The 19,151-nt window shown below is 35.2% G+C and overlaps 1 protein-coding gene across 1 annotated transcript; it reads right to left on the bottom strand.

Moving 5' to 3' along the window:
• Window positions 1-10,578: 10,578 nt before the first annotated feature.
• LOC130458967 (olfactory receptor 148-like) lies at window positions 10,579-16,260 on the bottom strand. Its single transcript, XM_056826111.1, has 2 exons — window positions 16,256-16,260; window positions 10,579-11,546 (listed from the first exon to the last, which is right to left on the bottom strand). Exons 1-2 carry the CDS (start codon window positions 16,258-16,260, stop codon window positions 10,589-10,591), a joined length of 963 nt encoding a protein of 320 aa, XP_056682089.1. The 3' UTR covers window positions 10,579-10,588.
• Between the last annotated feature and the right edge of the window lie 2,891 nt (window positions 16,261-19,151).

Here is a 19,151-nt window from a genome sequence, read left to right as displayed (position 1 = left end):
CACCAAGTAGACTGGCTAGCATGATAGCAAAGGAAAGGAATGAATGCTGGAGTGGATGTTGAGAAGTAGGGACATTAATTCATTGCTGGTGGAGTTGTGAATTGATCCAACCATTCTGGAGGGCAATTTGGAACTATGCCGAAAGGGCAACAAAAGAATGTCTACCCTTTGATCAAGCCATAGCACTGCTGGGTCTGTACCCCCAAAGAGACAATGGACATAAAGACTTGTACAAACATATTCATAGCTGTGCTCTTTGTGGTGGCCAAAAACTGGAAAGTGAGGGGATGCCCATCAATTGGGGAATGGCTGAGCAAATTGTCGTATATGTTGGTGATGGAATACTATTGTGCTAAAAGGAATAATAAAGTGGAGGAATTCCATGGAGACTGGAACAACCTCCAGGAAGTGATGCAGAGCGAGAGGAGCAGAACCAGGAGAACATTGTACACAGAGACTAATACACTGTTGTATAATCGAACGTAATGGACTCCTCCATTAGTAGTGGTGTAATGTCCCTGAGCAATCTGCAGGGATCTAGGAGAAAAAACACTATGCATAAGCAAAGGATAAACTATGGGTGTGGAAACACCGAGGAAAAGCAACTGCCTGACTATAGAGGTTGAGGGGACATGACAGAGGAGAGACTGTAAACAAAACTCTAATGCAAATATTGACAACATAGAAATGGGTTCGAATCAAGAACACATGTGACACCCAGTGGAATCACGCGTCGGCTATGGGGGCTTGGGGGGAGGAAAAGAAAATGATCTTTTTCTTTAATGAATAATGCTTGGAAATGATCAAATAAAATATTATTTAAAAAATAAATATCAATACATAAAACAGAAAAGAAAAAACTAGGAGCAATGGGTTGTAAAAAGAATAAACTAGGCTTCATAAAAAAGAGGAAACTTCCTGATAATTTAGGACTATCCAAAATCAGAATTGCCTTTACCTTGAGAGGTATGACTTCCACCTTATTGGTAGTATAATAGGGGATTATTTGAGTGATAAATTATATCTAAGATCAGAGTCGCCAATCTCCTCCCTTCCTCTATCCTTCCTCCCTTCACCCTCCTTTATTCCCTTCCCCTCTAGTTAATTCCTTTGTTGGTCTTTCTAAATCAACTCAGGGTGAGTTTTATGATGTCTCAAATGAAATACTTTTTCTCTTTTCTAAGATTAAATAAGGGTTTTATTGGGGAGGAAGGGAAAGCTAAGGAAATGGAGGGAAGAGGGTTTACGGTTTCCCTAACACTAGAATAATTCCTAGGCCAGAGGATGGTGGAATATAGTTCAGATTGGGAAAATTGGTTAACAGGTCTGGAAATTCAGTCACTATAGCACAGCAGAGAAATCAGAGAGAGCTGGACTTTTGTCCTTTCTTCCTGTCCCCAAGCCAAGAGACCCTTCTTCCTTTCTACCTCCAAGGCAAAGAGACCCAGATTTCAGTTTGTCTCCTCCTTTCTCAACAGTCTTTTCTGGTCATCATTCCAATTAGAATGTTCTCCTTGAGTGACAGCTCAGCAGTCCCAGCTACTCCAGCTCTGCTGCAAACTTTTCCTATTTTCTTTCTTCCACAACATTACAAATCCCTCTTTAGTCTTTGTAAAGGATAAAACCAGCATTCTGTATTGATGTTACTTACCTTTTAGATATATCTTGTCACATTTCTAGCTATCTAATTTTTAACTCTATACTATTTTAATATTCCTTTACCCTCCCAAACAATAAATCCTAATCTATCTTAACTATTCTGTCTACCTAATTCCATGCTAAATTTGGGTATAGGAAAATGGTTTAGGTAAGTAAGGATTTTACATGAATATAGTTTTTTAACATAATAGCAAACCATGTGACAATTTTAAACAATTTCAACAGTATTTTGAAATATGACTGTCTTATCTCCTTATGTATATAAATTTAACTAAGTAAAATTTCTATTACTAACAAATGTTAACCTAAAAGTCATAATGCAATCTAACTTCTATACTTAAGTTTTATGTCTGTTGTGAATCTTGAAATTTCTCAGACTTGTGAATGTTAAAAAATTCCCCATTGGGGAATTTTTCATTGGGACAATTCCCTACTGGGACCATTCCCCATTTGGAAAGTGAGAACTCTACTTAGATCAGAAATGGGAAGACCTCTACTCCACCCATACTTAAGACTGCTTTAGGGGACAAAACTCCTTGCTGAACAATGGAAAGTACTTAAACCCATACTTAAGCCATGCCTATTTTTAGAAAGGGGTGCTAAGAACCTATAAAGGTCAGGCAACTTGTGAACTTACAAGGAGCAAAGAGGTGAAAATTTACTTAGAGCTTTCCTGATGTGAATTACTCAGAAGTTTTAGTCTACCCAGAAAAGGTGAGAGCAAGATGTGAATTAAGAAGGTGAAAACAAAATGTGAATTAAGAATGGCCAGTCTTTTGGAAAACGTCTACTGTGATTGGTAGATGTAAGGACTTAGGGGAGGTGACATAGGAGAAATTGCCCTTTAAATAGGAGCTCAGATAGGAGCTCAAAGGACTCAGTCTGAAACATTCAGATTGAAGAGTCAGCTGGGAAAGGCTGATTTCGAGTACAGTCAGCTGGGAAAGGCTGAATTGAAGGAGGCAGCTGGCCAAGGCTGTCTTGAAGGGTCTCTCTCTCTCGGGACTCTCTCGAGGACATTAGACACATTCAGATTCAGGCACTGAGCTGGTGGAGTCAGCTGAGATGGAGCTGGCCTGGTGTCACTAGAATCCTTGCTTAGACAGATCTTGTGGTGAGTGATAAAGGACTGACTGATCTCTCTCTCTTAAGACTCAGGTCTAGGCTATGTTGGCTTAAGGCCCTTTATACTTATTCCTTCTTACTCTTTCTCTCTTACTTTAATTCCTCATTGTATTAATTAAATTTTATATAAAACCCAGTTAACTTGGATATATTTCATAATTGGAAATATTTCCCTGGTGACCACCTCATATTTGATTTGATACAAGAAACTGTAGTGAAACATATTTTCTGCTGTCACAATTTACTCACCCACTCTTATATCTACTACAGTTTATGGCATTCAACTATTTTAACTCTTACAGTTTATGGCATTCACCATTTTAAATGTGACACTGTCCCTACATTCTCTAAGACTTTTAACAAATATTCTAAGCTGTCCCTATTATTAGTCATTAGAACATTAATAAATTATTCCAATATAGTTATTTTGTTAATATATTAGTATTTACATATATACACAGGTTTTTATCACTACATGTTTACATATGTACAAATATAATACATTGTTCTGATTTCTGTGCAAACTCATGCAGATAAGAAATTTCTTTTTTTGAATTTTCTATAGAAATTTATATATCAGAATGAATTTTGAGTGTTGTATTTATGCATATGTTATACTTACCCAGTCCATGAGATTATCTTCCATGTTGTATTTATGTTTAACATGTACATGTACATATGTGAAGTTACATGTATGTTGTTTTCTTACATGACCTCATAACCACAAGTCCAAAATTTCAAAGTCTTTCCATGTCTTTTATGTTGATTGTAGAAAGAGATGTGTCTTGGTTTTTCATCTGTGCTGCATACAATGTGTTGTCTGTCGTCAACTCTTGATTGAATCCCTGTGTTCTTTAATATTCAGGAACATATCAGAACATTCAGGAACATGCATGCATGTAAGGTTTTACATGTGCATATATGTAAGATTGAAATTTTTCATTGTGCATGGAAGTAAGGTATGAATTCTTCATGAGTGCTTGTCAGTTTTCATGAGTTATTTTTCATGGGTGGAAGTAAGATTTTCATATGATCATCTTCATAAGTGAGTGTATATAGTATGTTTTAGTATACATTCTTAGGTTTATGTTATGCTTATGAATATGAAGTTTTCTTATCTTTTGATATTTGAATTTTCACAAGGGGATTTATTGTTTTCTCTTTGATGTTCATGTTAAGATATGTTGACAGTTTCTTGGAAATAGCATTTTGATATAATGTATTTCATTTGGTCATGAAGTTATGTTTTCATGTGAAATAACTTTGTTACTTTCTTGGTTGTTACTATTGTTGGCAGAGACTTTGCATAGAATATGTAGAGACTTTTTTCTTTTTAATTTTTAAAATGTCTGTTTTTCTTTTCTGTCTGTTTTATTGTCTATGTTCCTATCCATAGCTGTTTAATTTGCTTTAGTAGTGCTTTTCTGTTTCATTTTTAACATGTGCATTGCTCTCTTCTCTGTTCTTTCTGTTTTTTTCTTTAATAACTTTCCATTCATAGAGACAGTTGTTGGTTATTACTAGGGCTATTTGTGTTGTTGATTATGACTATGGCTTTTTTGTTTCAGATGTAATATTCATGTATCTTCATTGATTACATGACCACATTGTTGTTTCTTGTGAAATATCTGAAACCATGAGGTAATATTTTCATAGTATACCCTTCCTCTTTTCCTTCCCCCAGTAGAGATTTGGTTTTAGGATAAATGTTGAGACATACGGGCAATCTGTTTCAGGTCTCATCTATAACTTGATGTTAAGGTCTTTGATAACAAATTCATCCAATGTGAATAGATGTTTCAATAGCATTATAGGTGTTTCCCATCTTCCATTACCATGTGTTTGTATTTGTCATAGTTATGAAGTTGGAGTTTGCTACTAAAAGTTAGAGGTTTTCTTGTTGTGATTAAATTCCTTAGTTGTTTTATTTTGCCAGAATATTTTTTCTTTTTATACCTAAGACTAGTCTTTATTCTCACAAGGTTTTGTGTTATATATTATCCTATGGAACTCAAATTAATCTTGGTTTCAATCTTTCTCAACAGATGGTATTTGTCATGTTTTTGAAGTTAGAGAATAAATGTGAAAATGTATATGTCTCCCCTTCAGTTTGTTCTTTAATATGTTTCTTCACATTCATAATCACTATGTGTTTAATCCATGTAATTCAATTACTGTAGAAATTCTTCATAACTATTAGCTCCTAACCTAGGAAACAGTTCCTTCATTGATAAAGGACTTCTTCTGTTCCCAAAGAGATCATCATCATCATCATCATCCCAATCCCTGTCGACTTCCTCATAAAGCTTGTAAAATTCATAGGGTTCTTATTCTTGATCACTGTTTTGGTCTATTATCATTACACCATCTGGTATTTCTTCTATATCTTATTCTGATTCTGGGCCACTGAATTCTGTAATCCTTATGTTTTTCATTGGATTTTGTTCAGTACCATGTAAACTTATGTCAGATGTTGTTAACTCTGGTTTTCTGTGTTGATTTATCCCTATGTCACTGGTTTTTATCTTCCCCAAATCTGTTTCTGCTTGTTTCTCATTAATAAGCTTTAGGTTTATGTTTTGAGGTGATAAACTTGATGTTATGTGGTTAACTGCTTCTTGAAGCTATGCATTGCTGTTACTAAAATTCATAGGTTCTACCCTATCATCAGCCTGAAGTTTTTGTTCATCTTCACTATCTTTTGACTGTGTAGAAATAGAAAATTTTCCCTCTATGATGTTATTTTCTGGGAATAAGTTTAGTACAGCTGCATTTTCCCCTGTATCACTGGGATGTGTGCATTCATTCTTCCCCACAGTATTCCATACATATGTTTCTGGCTTCTGTATATATATGATATTTATTGTTATTGAATCACTCTGCACTGCTTTGCTACTTTGTGCCATTTGTATGGTTGAACTAGTTAAATCTTCTTGATTTAAATAATTTCCCATGAGATCTTCATCCAAGTTTGATTGTACTATATCTTCTACTTCATTGGAAAATGAATTTAAATCATAGCTATGGTTAATCTCATATAGTTTTACTTGACCAGACCCCCCTCCATATGGAATGTTGGTTTCATGCTTGTCATTTGAATCCTTGGCTGTTATAACATTTGCTAAGTTTTGCATTCTATTCATCTGTTCAAATTTAACTGCTATTCCACCTCTATTACTTTGAATATGATTATTATTTTTAAATGTAATTTTGGCTTCATTTTCATTAAATTTTGTATTTTCTAAATTAGTCATTGTAGGATGAAAACTTTTAGCTTCTGTATTCAAACTAAATGTTTTTTCTAAGGAGATCTATGCCATATAATTATTTGAAGAATTAACTGTTTCTTGTGGGTTTTTATGTAAATCGGTGAGTGTCTTCAAATAAGCTCCATTAACAGTAACCTCATCGGTAATAGTAAACTTGTGCTTCGATTTTCTGCTACAGTAATTTTGCTGCAAGGAGTTGAAATTTTGTTTCTCCGAGTCTCTCACTAGATCCTGTTTGAGTTTAAGTGAATTCTCTTTACTTTTTCTTGTACAAAATTCAATCCTTGTGCCCAATTTGCACTGAAAAAGGTTTCTAAGTATGTTTTAATTTGTTTTCTACTTTTTCATGAGTGGTTACTATACAGTTTCTCTCTAAGTCTCCTGTCTCAGTCTTTATTTGAGTAATGATTTTTTAAACTTCTTCATCAACTGCTTTCACTTGTCTCTGCCTTTCAATTGATCTTTTACTTGATTTGAACTTTTCAGCACTCAAAGATTCAATTTTTTCGCATCACCTGTTCATTGTCTCTTTTCTTTTTTCTCTTTAGGTTTATAGTAGCTTGTGTTTTGCTATTTTTCACATGTGTATCTCCTTGCACCAAACTAAATACACCATAATCTTGGCTTCATAATTCTCTCCTAACCATATCTACATATTTGGGCTTAGTCCTTGCATTTATAGCTTCTCTCATTTCCTGAAGATTGTTGCCTGTTGACTTGAGTTTAGAGAGCAGTGGTTACAACATGTAGGTTTCTGCTTGTTATATTTTCTTTGTGTTTTCTTATTGTTATTATTAACCTCATACTTCTTGAGAAAACAGTCTTTTATTAGGTATCCAATTTTATGACAGAAAAAAAATATTGCCTGTTCTCTATGTGCTTTACTTTGTTGATAGACAGATTTTGAGTATGTTTTAACAATGTTCAAAATTTTAATTTCTTCAATCTCCTTGTCTTTTAGATTTTGCTCTGATTCATGTAACTTCTTCTGTAATTTGGTCACCTGTCTATTTTGCACTGTGTGACTGTTAAAAATGTATAATGCAGAGGCTCTCAGCTCTGTCAAATTTACTGCATCATATCTTGGAAAGTAATGTTTAAAAAAATTCCTAAAGTGTGATGTGCATCCTTTAAGAAATTATCTTCTAACATGGGCCATCTGTATCTTTTTCTATGCTCCTGATAGCTCTAGCTGTTTCAGAAAGGTGATCAACAAATGAAGCTTGCCTTACACCATCTTATCAAATTTTCCCCAAGCATTTGGCTTGGAGCAACACATTTTAATGGCTTGGAGCAAGTCCTCCATGCATTTCCTCAGGTAGGTCATGCTAATGGGATTAGAGAAGTCAAAGTCCTCTCTTTGCTCCTCTGTTGGCCAGCTTTTCAGGGTGCTTTCTAATCTTGATCTATCAATAAATTGGCAATGTTCATGGGGGCTAAAAAGTTCTGCCAGAAAAAATTCAACCTCTTCAAAAGTGGGGTCAAAAATTCAGAAAGCACATTTTAATTCCTTGTGTGATCTATGATCTATCTATATATGAACTTTGGAAACCTTTACTTTATGGAATCTAATTCTTGAGTAGTAAATTACTTATGAACTTTGGAGTGCAATACTCAGTTGAATCAGAGATCTTAGTAATATATTTTAGTGGAAAAAATTTTTCAGCCTCTTTGCCTTAATTGCCTTGTCATTGTCATTTACCTGTGTACCTGACTTTGCTTTCTTGGCCTTCATTTCTTTATCCTTAGATGCATTATGTGCCTTACCATTTCCCTTATCCTTTATCTGATCTAGCCCTTTTGACTTTAAGAATTTCTCAAACGTGTTCTTCACCAGTATTTCCAGATTGGTATCAACCACCATGATCTGTGCTGTCTTTGGAATTACACATCTATAAATATTCTTCAGGTAGGTAATAGTTTGTATTACATCCATAACAATAATGTAAACCTATGTCAATATTTGCCATAGTATAGTGTCTTTTTTGAAAAGGCATGTTTAATATGAACATTGTGGTGTTAGTTATATACCCCATAGAATCTACAATCATAGTTGTCATTGTACTATACTGGATATTGTATATCCAATATCCTGCAATGGCTGCCAACACTACCATCCCATAGATAATTTGCTTAAACATCTTGTCTTCTTATTGGCTTCCTATATATTATATGTGAGTACAATCTGTTTAGGATTGTGAATACAGTCTGTTCAGGGTGCCAAATTGTAATAGGATATTATTTGAGTGATAAATGATAACTAAGATCAGAGCTGCCAATCTCCTCCCTTCCTCTCTTCTTCCTACCTTCCTCCATCCTCCCTTTACCCTTTCTTATTCCCTCCCCGTCCAGTTGATTCCTCTGTTGGTCTCTCTAAATCAACTCAGGGTGAGTTTTATGATGTCTCAAATGAAATACTTTTTCTCTTTTCTAAGATTAAGTAAGGGTTTTATTGGGGAGGAAGGGAAAGATAAGAAAATGGAGGGAAGAGGGTTTAGGGTTTTCCTGACACTAGAATAGTTCCTAGGCCAGAGGATGGTGGAATATAGTTCAGATTGGGGAAAATTGGTTAACAGGTCTGGAAATTCAGTCACTATAGCACAGCAGAGAAATCAGAGAGAGCTGGACTTTTGTCCTTTCTTCCTGTCCCCAAGCCAAGAGACCCTTCTTCCTTTCTACCTCCAAGGCAAAGAGACCCAGATTTCAGTTTGTCTCCTCCTTTCTCAACAGTCTTTTCTGGTCATCATTCCAAATAGAATGTTCTCCTTGAGTGACAGCTCAGCAGTCCCAGCTACTCTAGCTCTGCAGCAAATTTTTCCTATTTTCTTTCTTATACAACATTATAGTAGTCTTCAAATAAAAACAGTATGAACTCTTGTTGAATATGTTGTAGGAAGTTTCTTTTCCTGTTTTAGAAAACCATAGGTTTGAATCGATGGTCACTGAGTTACCTTCACATTCTGCAATTCCACCAGTTTGTGATTATTAGAAGGTTGAAAAGAAGAACATAAATGATTGGTTTAAGGCCACCTTAAATCCAGATAGGAGATCCAGGAAAAAGTCTTCAGTCTAAGATGATGTCCAGGAAGTAGGATTATAAAACAAAAAAACACAGTGGAACATTCAATAGAGAGGTTCATTGTAGTAGTAGCAAATGTAAGAATTCAATAATTCAAGTCTTTGAAAATATTTTAAATTGATTACTCTTTGTAAGAGCTTCAACTAGATGTGAGGATTCTTTCCAATTAAAAAAATTGAAAAGATGCCTAGTCTGAAAAAGTTGGATTATTGGGAGGCTAAGAAATGAACACAAAGGGAGGGATTTTATTATGACAACAAAGGGAATCTGTAATTTTTTAAGATGAAGAGAGGGGTGGTAATGGTGGTAATGAATAAATCATTGGACATAATATGAGGAAACCAAAGTTCAAGATCCACTTCAGTTGCTTATTATCATGTTATGTTATTAAATTTGTCAGGGCTTGTTTCTACATTGGTAAAATAGGAATAATACTACTTGTACTATTTATCTTAAAGGATGGTTGAGAGAAATTGATATATTTAACTCCAAAGTATGCATGAGTTATGTCCTGGTTAGTACTTTTTAATTAAAAGTGGCCTCTTAAGTTTGTTATTAGGCAAAAAAACAGAAGTTGAATTTTTCATAAAGTATAACATTGTTCTCTGGACAATTCAGCTCCATTAGAAGAGAATTACATCTTTTATTAAATCAAGAAATATTTTTTTATTAAACATTATCATGAATTATTACCTCACTTCCTGAAAGACGGTTATTTTAGATATTGTCTGTTTACCCTGATATACAAAGCCCTTAAGTAGGAATGAATAGACTATTCCCAAAAGCTCCTTGGAGGTAGGCACTTGAAATTGAATCTTACCCCTAAAATATCAGGTTAAAAGGAAAACTACAATAAAGCTCATCCATCCCTCACTTGTCCACAATCAAAATGTGTTGCTTTTTGTTTACAGTAAATGACCTAGTTTGAAGTCAGGAAGACATGGGCTTAAGTTGAAGAAAACTATAGAACACATAATTTTGGATAAGTAATTCTGCTTCTCAATATCATAAGTAATTTCCTAGGATTATGTTAAAGTTTAAGTTGTGGATCTACACTGTTGGGGGGAATTTATGTACTAGAAAATCCTCATAACAATGAAATAGCAGGAGTAATTTATCTCTCTTTATCCCAAAGAAGCATACACATTTCAAAGAGAGCATATTTCCATTGATTTGATCATTTCAGTGATGTTAGAGTTACTGCTGCCCAAGTCTGGCATTCTTCCAAATTCCAAAAGGAAAGTTAATCCCAATAAGAAGGATCTTCAAGACAAGAAAGAACTTGTCCTAATTTCTTTTTCTCTTGTTGGCCTCATTTCTAGAATGTATACCATCCAGGAAAAGTGAATTATGACCAAAGGTGGGTCAGAAAAATGGCTTAGTTACTGAGAGACAGGATAGGAATGTGACCCTTACAAGGATGGAAAAACAGACTGATCAGAGAACATGAGGTCTCCTACTGTAGGCCTCTGAAATAAGTCCTCTTCCACAATAAAACTCTTTTCAAGGCTCTTTTTACTTCCTTGTTCCTGAGAGAATAAATTAAGGAGTTCAGCATAGGTGAGACAATGTTATTCAAAATTTGAACTACAGCACCAAGCAAAGGGTTGGGTGTGGACTGAAAATAGATGATCATAACTGGTCCAAAGGCACACATGATTGCAGCAAGGTGGGCACTGCAGGTAGAAAAAGCTTTGCTCCTGCCTTCAGCTGAACGGATTCTCAAAATGGCTATCCCAATGCGGGTATAGAAGACAAGAATAGTGAAAAGTAATGTTACAATCAAAAGACCAACATTAGTGAAACCCACCCTCTGGACCAGTGAGTTGTCAGCACAAGCCAGTGGTATTATGGCAGGAATGTCACAGAAGTAATAATCTACTTCATTGGGGCCACAGTAAGGCAACTGGAAGGTGAGTGATGTCAGTATAGTGGCATGGATACAGCCTATCAATGTGGTACATGCAGCAAGGCCAAAATAAAGTCTGGGGTTCATAATGACTGTGTAGCGCAGTGGGTGACAGATGGCAACAAAACGGTCATAGGACATCACAGAGTATAAAATGCTCTCAGTGCACCCCATAAAATGATAGAAGAAAAGTTGAGAGGCACAACCCTTATAAGAGATGACTCGGCTATTACCTGAGAGAAAGACCAGCATTTTGGGAGAACTCACTGAAGGAAAAAACAGGTCAAAAGTAGATAGGAGTCCCAAGAAGAAATACATGGGTGTGTGAAGGCGAGAGGAAGAGATGATGGCCACAAGGATGAGGAAGTTCCCGAGCAGGGTGAAGATGTAGATGAATAGGAACATGACAAAGAGCACTTTCTCCAGACCCTCTGTATGGGGGATTCCCAGGAGGATAAACTCAGTCACCTCTGAATAGTTCTTTATTTTTGATAGGGAGACAGCCCTGGGAGAAGACAGAGGATAACAAAGAAAGACTTGAATGTAAAAATCAGATATTCAATTCAGTTGGCATGTTGAGAATCAACTTTTGATTGCCAATTTTTGTTTTACCTTGAAAACAATGTTTTTTAATCTAAGGAGTGGGAATACTGTTAGACCCTTGAAGTAAATACTTTCTTTCCTAGCAGAAACTATCACCTCCAACTAACATATGTCCTAGTTGCAAAGCAAATGGATGTCTTACCTGGATAAAATCAGTTCAAAAGAATGAATTGAAAAGAAATAGAGGGACAGTTAGATGGCTCAATGAGAGCCAGGTCTGGGAATTCTGGAGATGTGAGGTCTTTGATTTAAATTTGGCCACAGACATTTCTCAGTCGTGGCACCCTGGGCAAGTCACATAAGCTTTTATTGCTCTTGTGCCTTATGATGAGTATTTAGTATCAATTCTAAGACAGAAGGAAAAAGGTTTTTTTTTTAAAGAAATAGAATAAGAAAATACAAAACCTCATGAAAGAAAATGGATGTTGGGGAGGAGAGAGGAAAAAAACATGGAATCCAAAGTATCATAAAATGATAGGGAGCACTTCCAGGTAAACATGGCAGCAGCCTAGAAGCAGGACTCTTTGTCTCCTTGCCACCTACCAATACAGACTACCTCAAAAAGCCAAAAAAAAAAACCCAAAAAACAAATTCATATGAACGAAGAGACTCTTCAGTAGGGCACAGCATTGAAGGTACATGACATTTGGGCATTTCCACACAATAAGGGGGTGAAAAGGCTTCCACCAAAGAGGTTATCCACCCTCCTCCACCCCACCTACAGAGCCAGAGTCAGAGCCAGCACCCATTAGAACCAGTGAGTGAGAGAGTGGCACCTCTGGAACTAGTGAGGGGCACCTTTGGGTCCTTGGCAGCTGACTGAGACCACCTAGGACCTACTCCTGAGAGAAGCTAGACCCGAGGTCCCAGCAGGCTGAGGAGCTCAGACCATGGGTGCTGGCAGGGGCAGGAAACAGAAGAAGCTTCAGGGACTTGAGAGCTGTCCTCAGCCAAAATCCTTGCTCCTTAGCTCCATACACAGAGAGCCTGCCCATATCACTCATATTTCTAACTGGAAAGGGAAGGAAAAACCACCACGATAATGGTGAATAGTGCCCAGGAACAACAACTTCTGAACACCAAGAAAAACAAGAAGAAGAATTTGACCCAGGATAATTTTTATGGAGGAAAAACTCAGGCTACAGAGGAAATAGAATAGAAAATACAAATAAATGCACCAAAACTTTCCAAAAAAATGGAAATTGCAAGCTCTTGAAGAATTTACATTGGAGTTTATCAAAAAGATGGAAGCGTTCTGGCAAAAAAAGTGGGAGATAGTTCAAAAAGAAAATAACACTTTAAAGGACAAGAACTCTCAATTGGAGAAACATCTGGAAGCCACAAAAAGCAGAATAGACCAAACCAAAAAGGAAAATCAAAAGATTATAGAAGAAAATCAGTGCTTAAAGACCCGAATTAGGCAACTGGAAGCCAATGATCTTGAAAAAGAGCAAGAATTAATAAAGCAAAGTAAAAAGACTGACAAAATAGAAGAAAATATAAGATATCTTACTGAAAAGATGATGGATCAGGAAAACAGAGCATGAAGAGACAATTTGAGAATCATTGGTCTACCTGAAAACTCAGAAATAAACAGAAATCTTGACATCATACTACAAGAAATTATCCAAGAAAACTGTCCAGATGTTCTTGGACCAGGGGGCAAAATAGACATTGAAAGATTTCATAGAACACCCTGTACACTAAATCCTCAAAAGACAACTCTCAGGAATGTAATTGCCAAATTAAAGAGCTTCCAATCTAAGGAGAAAATTCTACAAGAAGCCAAAAAGAGACAATTCAGATACCAAGGAGCTCAAATCAGGATCACACAAGACCTGACAGCTTCCACATTAAAGTAGCACAAGGCTTGGAATATGATATTCAGAAAGGCAAGTGAATTTGGTCTTCAACCAAGTATCATATATCCATCAAAACTGACTATATACTTCCAGGGGAAAGTATGGGCATTCAACAAAATGGAAGATTTCCAAGTATTTGTAAAGAAAAAATCAGAACTAAGTGGAAAATTTACTATCCAAACACAAAGATCAAGAGAAGCATGAAAAGGTAAATGAGAAAGAGAGGGAAAAGGGGGAAAATGTTTTTTTTAATTCAAACTTTCTTCTTTAAGGGCTTCAATAAGGTCAAATTATTTATATTAGTATATGGGGGAAATGTTATTTATAACTCTCAAAAATTTTATTCATTATTATAGTAATTAGAGGAATCATTCACAGGAAGAGATTGGGGTAATAAATGCTATAAGATGATATGCAAAAAGGGGGAAAGAGTGAGGGGAATAAAAATGGCACCAAGAGATACTTGAAGACATAAAATAAATAAGTTAATCTTTATCACACAAAGATACACATGTGAAGGAGAGGGGCTCTCAGTGAAATAAATTCTGAGAAGGAAGAGAATCTAGATCCATTGGGGTATTAAGTTCTATCTTACCCTGCAGGGAAAGTAAGAAGTAAAAAGTAAGGGGGTAGGGGGCATGGAGTACAAAAAGGGAAAGAAAGAGAGGGGAGAGGGAACTTAACCTAGACCCTAAAAAATAAGAAGGGAACAAAAAGGGAGGGGGAATAAAGGGAAGCTTATTAAGGGTGGGGATTAGAGGGATTGATCAAAAGCAAATAAATGGTTTAAAAGGATATAGCAAAAGAAGAAATAATAGAACTAGGAGAGGATATCAAAATGCTAGGGAATACACAAGTGGCAATCATAACTTTGAATGTGAATGGGGTGAACTCACCCATAAAATGAAAACAAATAGAAGAGTGGATTAGAAATCAAAATCCTACCATATGTTGTCTGCAAAAAACACACTTGAGGCAGGTAGATACTAACATGGTTAGAATTAAAGTTTGGAGCAAATCCTATTGGGCCTTAACTGATAGGAAGAAGGGAGGAGTTGCAATTATGATATCTGACAAAGCCAAAGTAAAAATAGATCTTATTAAAAAGGATAGGGAAGGTAACTACATCCTGATAAAAGGCAGTATAGATAATGAGGAAATATCAGTAATGAACATGTATGCACCAAATGGTATAGCATCTAAAGTTCTAAAGGAGAAACTAGTGGAGTTTAAGGAGGAAATAGATAGTAAAACTATACTAATGTGAGACCTGAACTTACACTCTCAAATTTAAATAAATCAAATAAAAAATAAATAAGAAAGAAGTAAGAGATGTGAATGAAATCTTAGAAAAAATAGAGTTAATAGATATATGGACAAAAATAAATAGGGACAAAAATGAATACACCTTCTTTTCAGCATCACATGGTACATTCACAAAGACTGACCATGTACTAGGGCATAAAAACATGGCAAACAAATGCAGAAAAGCAGAAACAATAAATGCAACCTTTTCAGATCATAATGCAATAAAAATAATAATCAGTAAAGGAACATGGAAAGGCAAATAAAAAATTAATTGGAAATTAAATAATATGATTCTCCAAAATCTATAAAAGAACAAATCATAGAAACAATTAATACTTTCATTGAAGAAAATGACAAGGATGAGACATCCTTTCAAAATCTATGGGATGTAGTCAAAGTAGTATTGAGGGGAAAATTTATATCCTTGAATGCATATATTAGCAAATAGGGAAGACAGAGGTCAATGAATATGACATGCAAATCAAAAAACTTGAGAGTGAACAGATCACAAATCCCCAGGTAAAAACTAAATTAGAGACCCTAACAATTAGGGGAGAAATTAATAAAATCGAAAGTGAAAGAACTATTGAACTAATAAATAAGACTAGAAGCTGGTATTTTGAAAAAAAAAACAAATAAAATAGACAAAGTACTGGTCAATCTAATAAAAAAAGGAAAGAAGAAAACTAAATTAATAGAATCATAGATGAAAAGGGAGACCTCACCTCCATTGAAGAGGAAATTATGGCAATCATTAAAAAATATTTTGCCCAATTATATGGCAACAGATATGGCAATCTAGGTGATATGGATGAATATTTACAAAAACATAAATTGCCTAGATTAACAGAAGAAGATATAGAATTCTTAAGTAATCGCATATCAGAAAAATGAATTGAACAATATATCAAAGAACTCCCTAAGAAAAAATCCCCAGGGCCTGATGGATTCACAAGTAATTCCATAAAACATTCAAAGGATAACTAATCCCAATATTATACAAACTATTTGGCATAATAAGCAAAGAGGGAGTTCTACCAAATTCCCTTTATGACACAAATATGATACTGATTCCAAAGCCAGGCAGATCAAAAACAGAGAAATAAAACTATAGACCAATGTCCTTAATGAACATAGATGCAAAAATCTTAAATAGGATACTAGCAAAAAGGCTCCAGCAAGTTATCAGGAGGGTTATTCACTATAATCAGGTGAGATTTATACCAAGAATGCAAGGATGGTTGAATAATAGGAAAACCATCCACATAATTGACCATATTAACAAGCAAACCAACAAAAATCACATGATTATTTCAATATATGCAGAAAAAGCCTTTGACAATATGCAAAATTCATTCTTATTGAAAACACTAGGAATATAGAGATAGAAGGGCCTTTCCTAAAAATAATAAACACTATTTATCTAAAACTATCAGCCAACGTCATCTGCAATGGATATAAACTAGATTAATTCCCAATAAGATCATGAGTGAAACAAGGATGCCCGTTATAAATTCTATTATTTAACATTGAACTAGAAACTCTAGCAGTTGCAATTAGAGAAGAAAAAGAAATTGGAGGTATTAAAATAGGCATTGAGGAAACCAAACTATAACTCTTTGCGGAAGATATGATGATCTACTTAAAGAATCCTAGAGCATCAACTAAAAAGTGAGTGAAATAATCGACAACTTTAGCAAAGTTGCAGGATACAAAATAAACCCACATAAGTCATCAGCATTTCTATATATCTCCAACATATCTCAGCAGCAAGAACTAGAAAGAGAAATTCCATTTAAAATCACCCTAGACAATATAAAACACTTAGGAATCTATCTGGTGAGACAAACACAGGAACTATATGAACACAACTACAAAACACTCTCCACACAATTAAAACTAGATCTAAACAATTGGAAAAACATTAACTTCTCATGGGTAGTATGAGCTAACTTAATAAAAATGATCATCCAACCCAAATGAATTTACTTATTTAGTGCCATACCCATCGAACTACCAAAAAACTTTTTTTTATTGGATTAAAAAAAACTGTAACAAAGTTCATTTGGAAGAACAAAATATCAAGGATATGCTGGGAAATCATTTTTAAAAAATGCAAAGGAAGGTGGCCTTGCAGTCCCAGATCTCAAACTACACTATAAAGCAGTGGCCATCAAAGCAATATGGTACTGGCTAAGAGAAAGAAAGGACGATCAGTGGAATGGACTTGGGGTAAGGGACCTCAGTAAGACAGTCTATAATAAACCCCAAAATCCCACCTTTTGGGACCAAAATCCACTATTTGATTAAAACTACTGGGAAAATTGGACGACAGTATAGGAGAGATTAGGTTTGGATCAATATCTCACTCCCTACACCAAGATAAACTCAGAATGAGTGAATGATCCAAACATAAAGAAGGGAACTATAAGTAAATTAGGTGAACACAGAATAGTATACATGTCAGATTTTTGGGAAAGGAAAGATTTTAAAACCAAGCAAGACTTAGAAAAAAATGACAAAATATAAAATCAATAATTTTGATTACATCGAATTTAAATGTTTTTGTACAAACAAAGTCAATGCAACCAAAATTTGAAGTAGTAGCAACACATTGGGAAATAATCTTCATAACAAAAACCTCTGACAAAAGTCTAATTACTCAAATTTACAAAGAGCTAAGTCAATTGTACAAAAAATCAAGCCATTCTCCAATTGATAAATGGGCAAGGGACATGAACAGGCAGTTCTCAGCCAAAGAAATCAAAACTATCAATAAGCACATGAAAAAGTGTTCTAAATCTCTTATAATCAGAGATGCAAATCAAAACAACTCTGAGGTATCACCTCACACCTAGCAGATTGGCTAATGTGACAGCAATGAAAAATAATGAATGCTGGAGGGGATGTGGCAAAGTTGGGACATTAAAGCATTGCTGGTGGAGTTGTGAATTGATCCAAACATTCTGGAGGGCAATTTGGAACTATGCCCAAAGGGCGCTAAAAGACTGTCTGCCCTTTGATCCATCCATAGCACTGTTAGGTTTGTACCCCAAAGAGATAATAAGGAAAAAGACATATACAAGAATATTCATAGCTGCTCTCTTTGTGGTGGCAAAAAATTGAAAAATGAGGGGATACCCTTCAATTGGGGAATGGCTGAACAAATTGTGGTATATGTTGGTGATGGAATATTATTGTGCTCAAAGGAATAATAAACTGAAGGAATTCCATGGGAACTGGAATGATCTCTAGGAATTGATGCAGAGTGAAAGGAGTTGAAGCATGAGGACATTGTACACAGAGACTGATACACTGTGGAAAATCAAATGTAACTGACTTCTCCATTAGTGGCAATGCAGTGATCCTGAATAACCCAGAAAAATCTATGAGAAAGAACATTATCCATATTCAGAAGAAAAACTGTGGGAGTAGAAACACCAAAGAAAAACAACTGGTTGACTACATTGATCAAGGGGGATATGATTGGGGATATAGACTGTAAATCAACAGCCCAGTGCAAACATCAATAACATGAAAACAGGTTCTGATCAAGGACACATGTAAAACACAGTGGAATTGCATGTGGGCAACAGGAAAGGTTGTGCTAGGGGAAGGAGGGATAGAATATTATTCTTTTAACTAAGGAATATTGTTCAAAATGGATTAAATAATTTTTAAATGATAGGGAGCACCTGAGTGGCTCAGATTCCTGAGCAAGTCGCTTAACTCTCATTTCCTAGATACAGTAGTGATTCTAAGATGGAAGGTAAGGGTTTAAAAATGATTATTAAATTTATAAAGAAGGAATGGAATGGAATAACCACCATCAAAAGTATAATACTATTCAGTAAACACTTTAAAATTAATTGAAGGAATATTGTTTTCTATTAAAAATTAAAAGGGCCCAAAACAAAGAACTTTCACATATGCACCTAAAGGCCTTGGATCTTTGCTGCTAGACGACTAAAAGATTAGAAGGGTAGGAACATCTCTGGTAATAAAAGTCAAAACCAGGGCATAGGACTTAATACATTTAGAAGTGTCATGCCTAGAGAAATGTGCCCAAGCTAATTTGAAAATTAAGACCACATTTTGATAGAAAAAGAATTATAGTTTATTAGAAGACAAAGTTATTCCAGCCATGTCAAATAGTACTCCTAGAGAGGAAAGTCAAATTGAAGTGTGAGGGCTAACCTCCAACTTCAAAATATTAAAAAATTCTAATAGGCCTTGTGTTTGTATTTCCTCCAATAATAAGCTTTTGTGATCAATACATCATCTCAAATAATAATGCATACTTATGGTTGTTGTTGTTTTTTTAAACCCTTCCCTTC

The sequence above is a fragment of the Monodelphis domestica genome, chromosome 4 (assembly GCF_027887165.1).
Source record: "Monodelphis domestica isolate mMonDom1 chromosome 4, mMonDom1.pri, whole genome shotgun sequence".
In the NCBI taxonomy this organism is placed as follows: Eukaryota; Metazoa; Chordata; class Mammalia; order Didelphimorphia; family Didelphidae; genus Monodelphis; species Monodelphis domestica.
The sequence above is the reverse complement of the archived record's forward strand: the minus strand, read 5'-3'. Positions and strand labels throughout refer to the sequence as shown.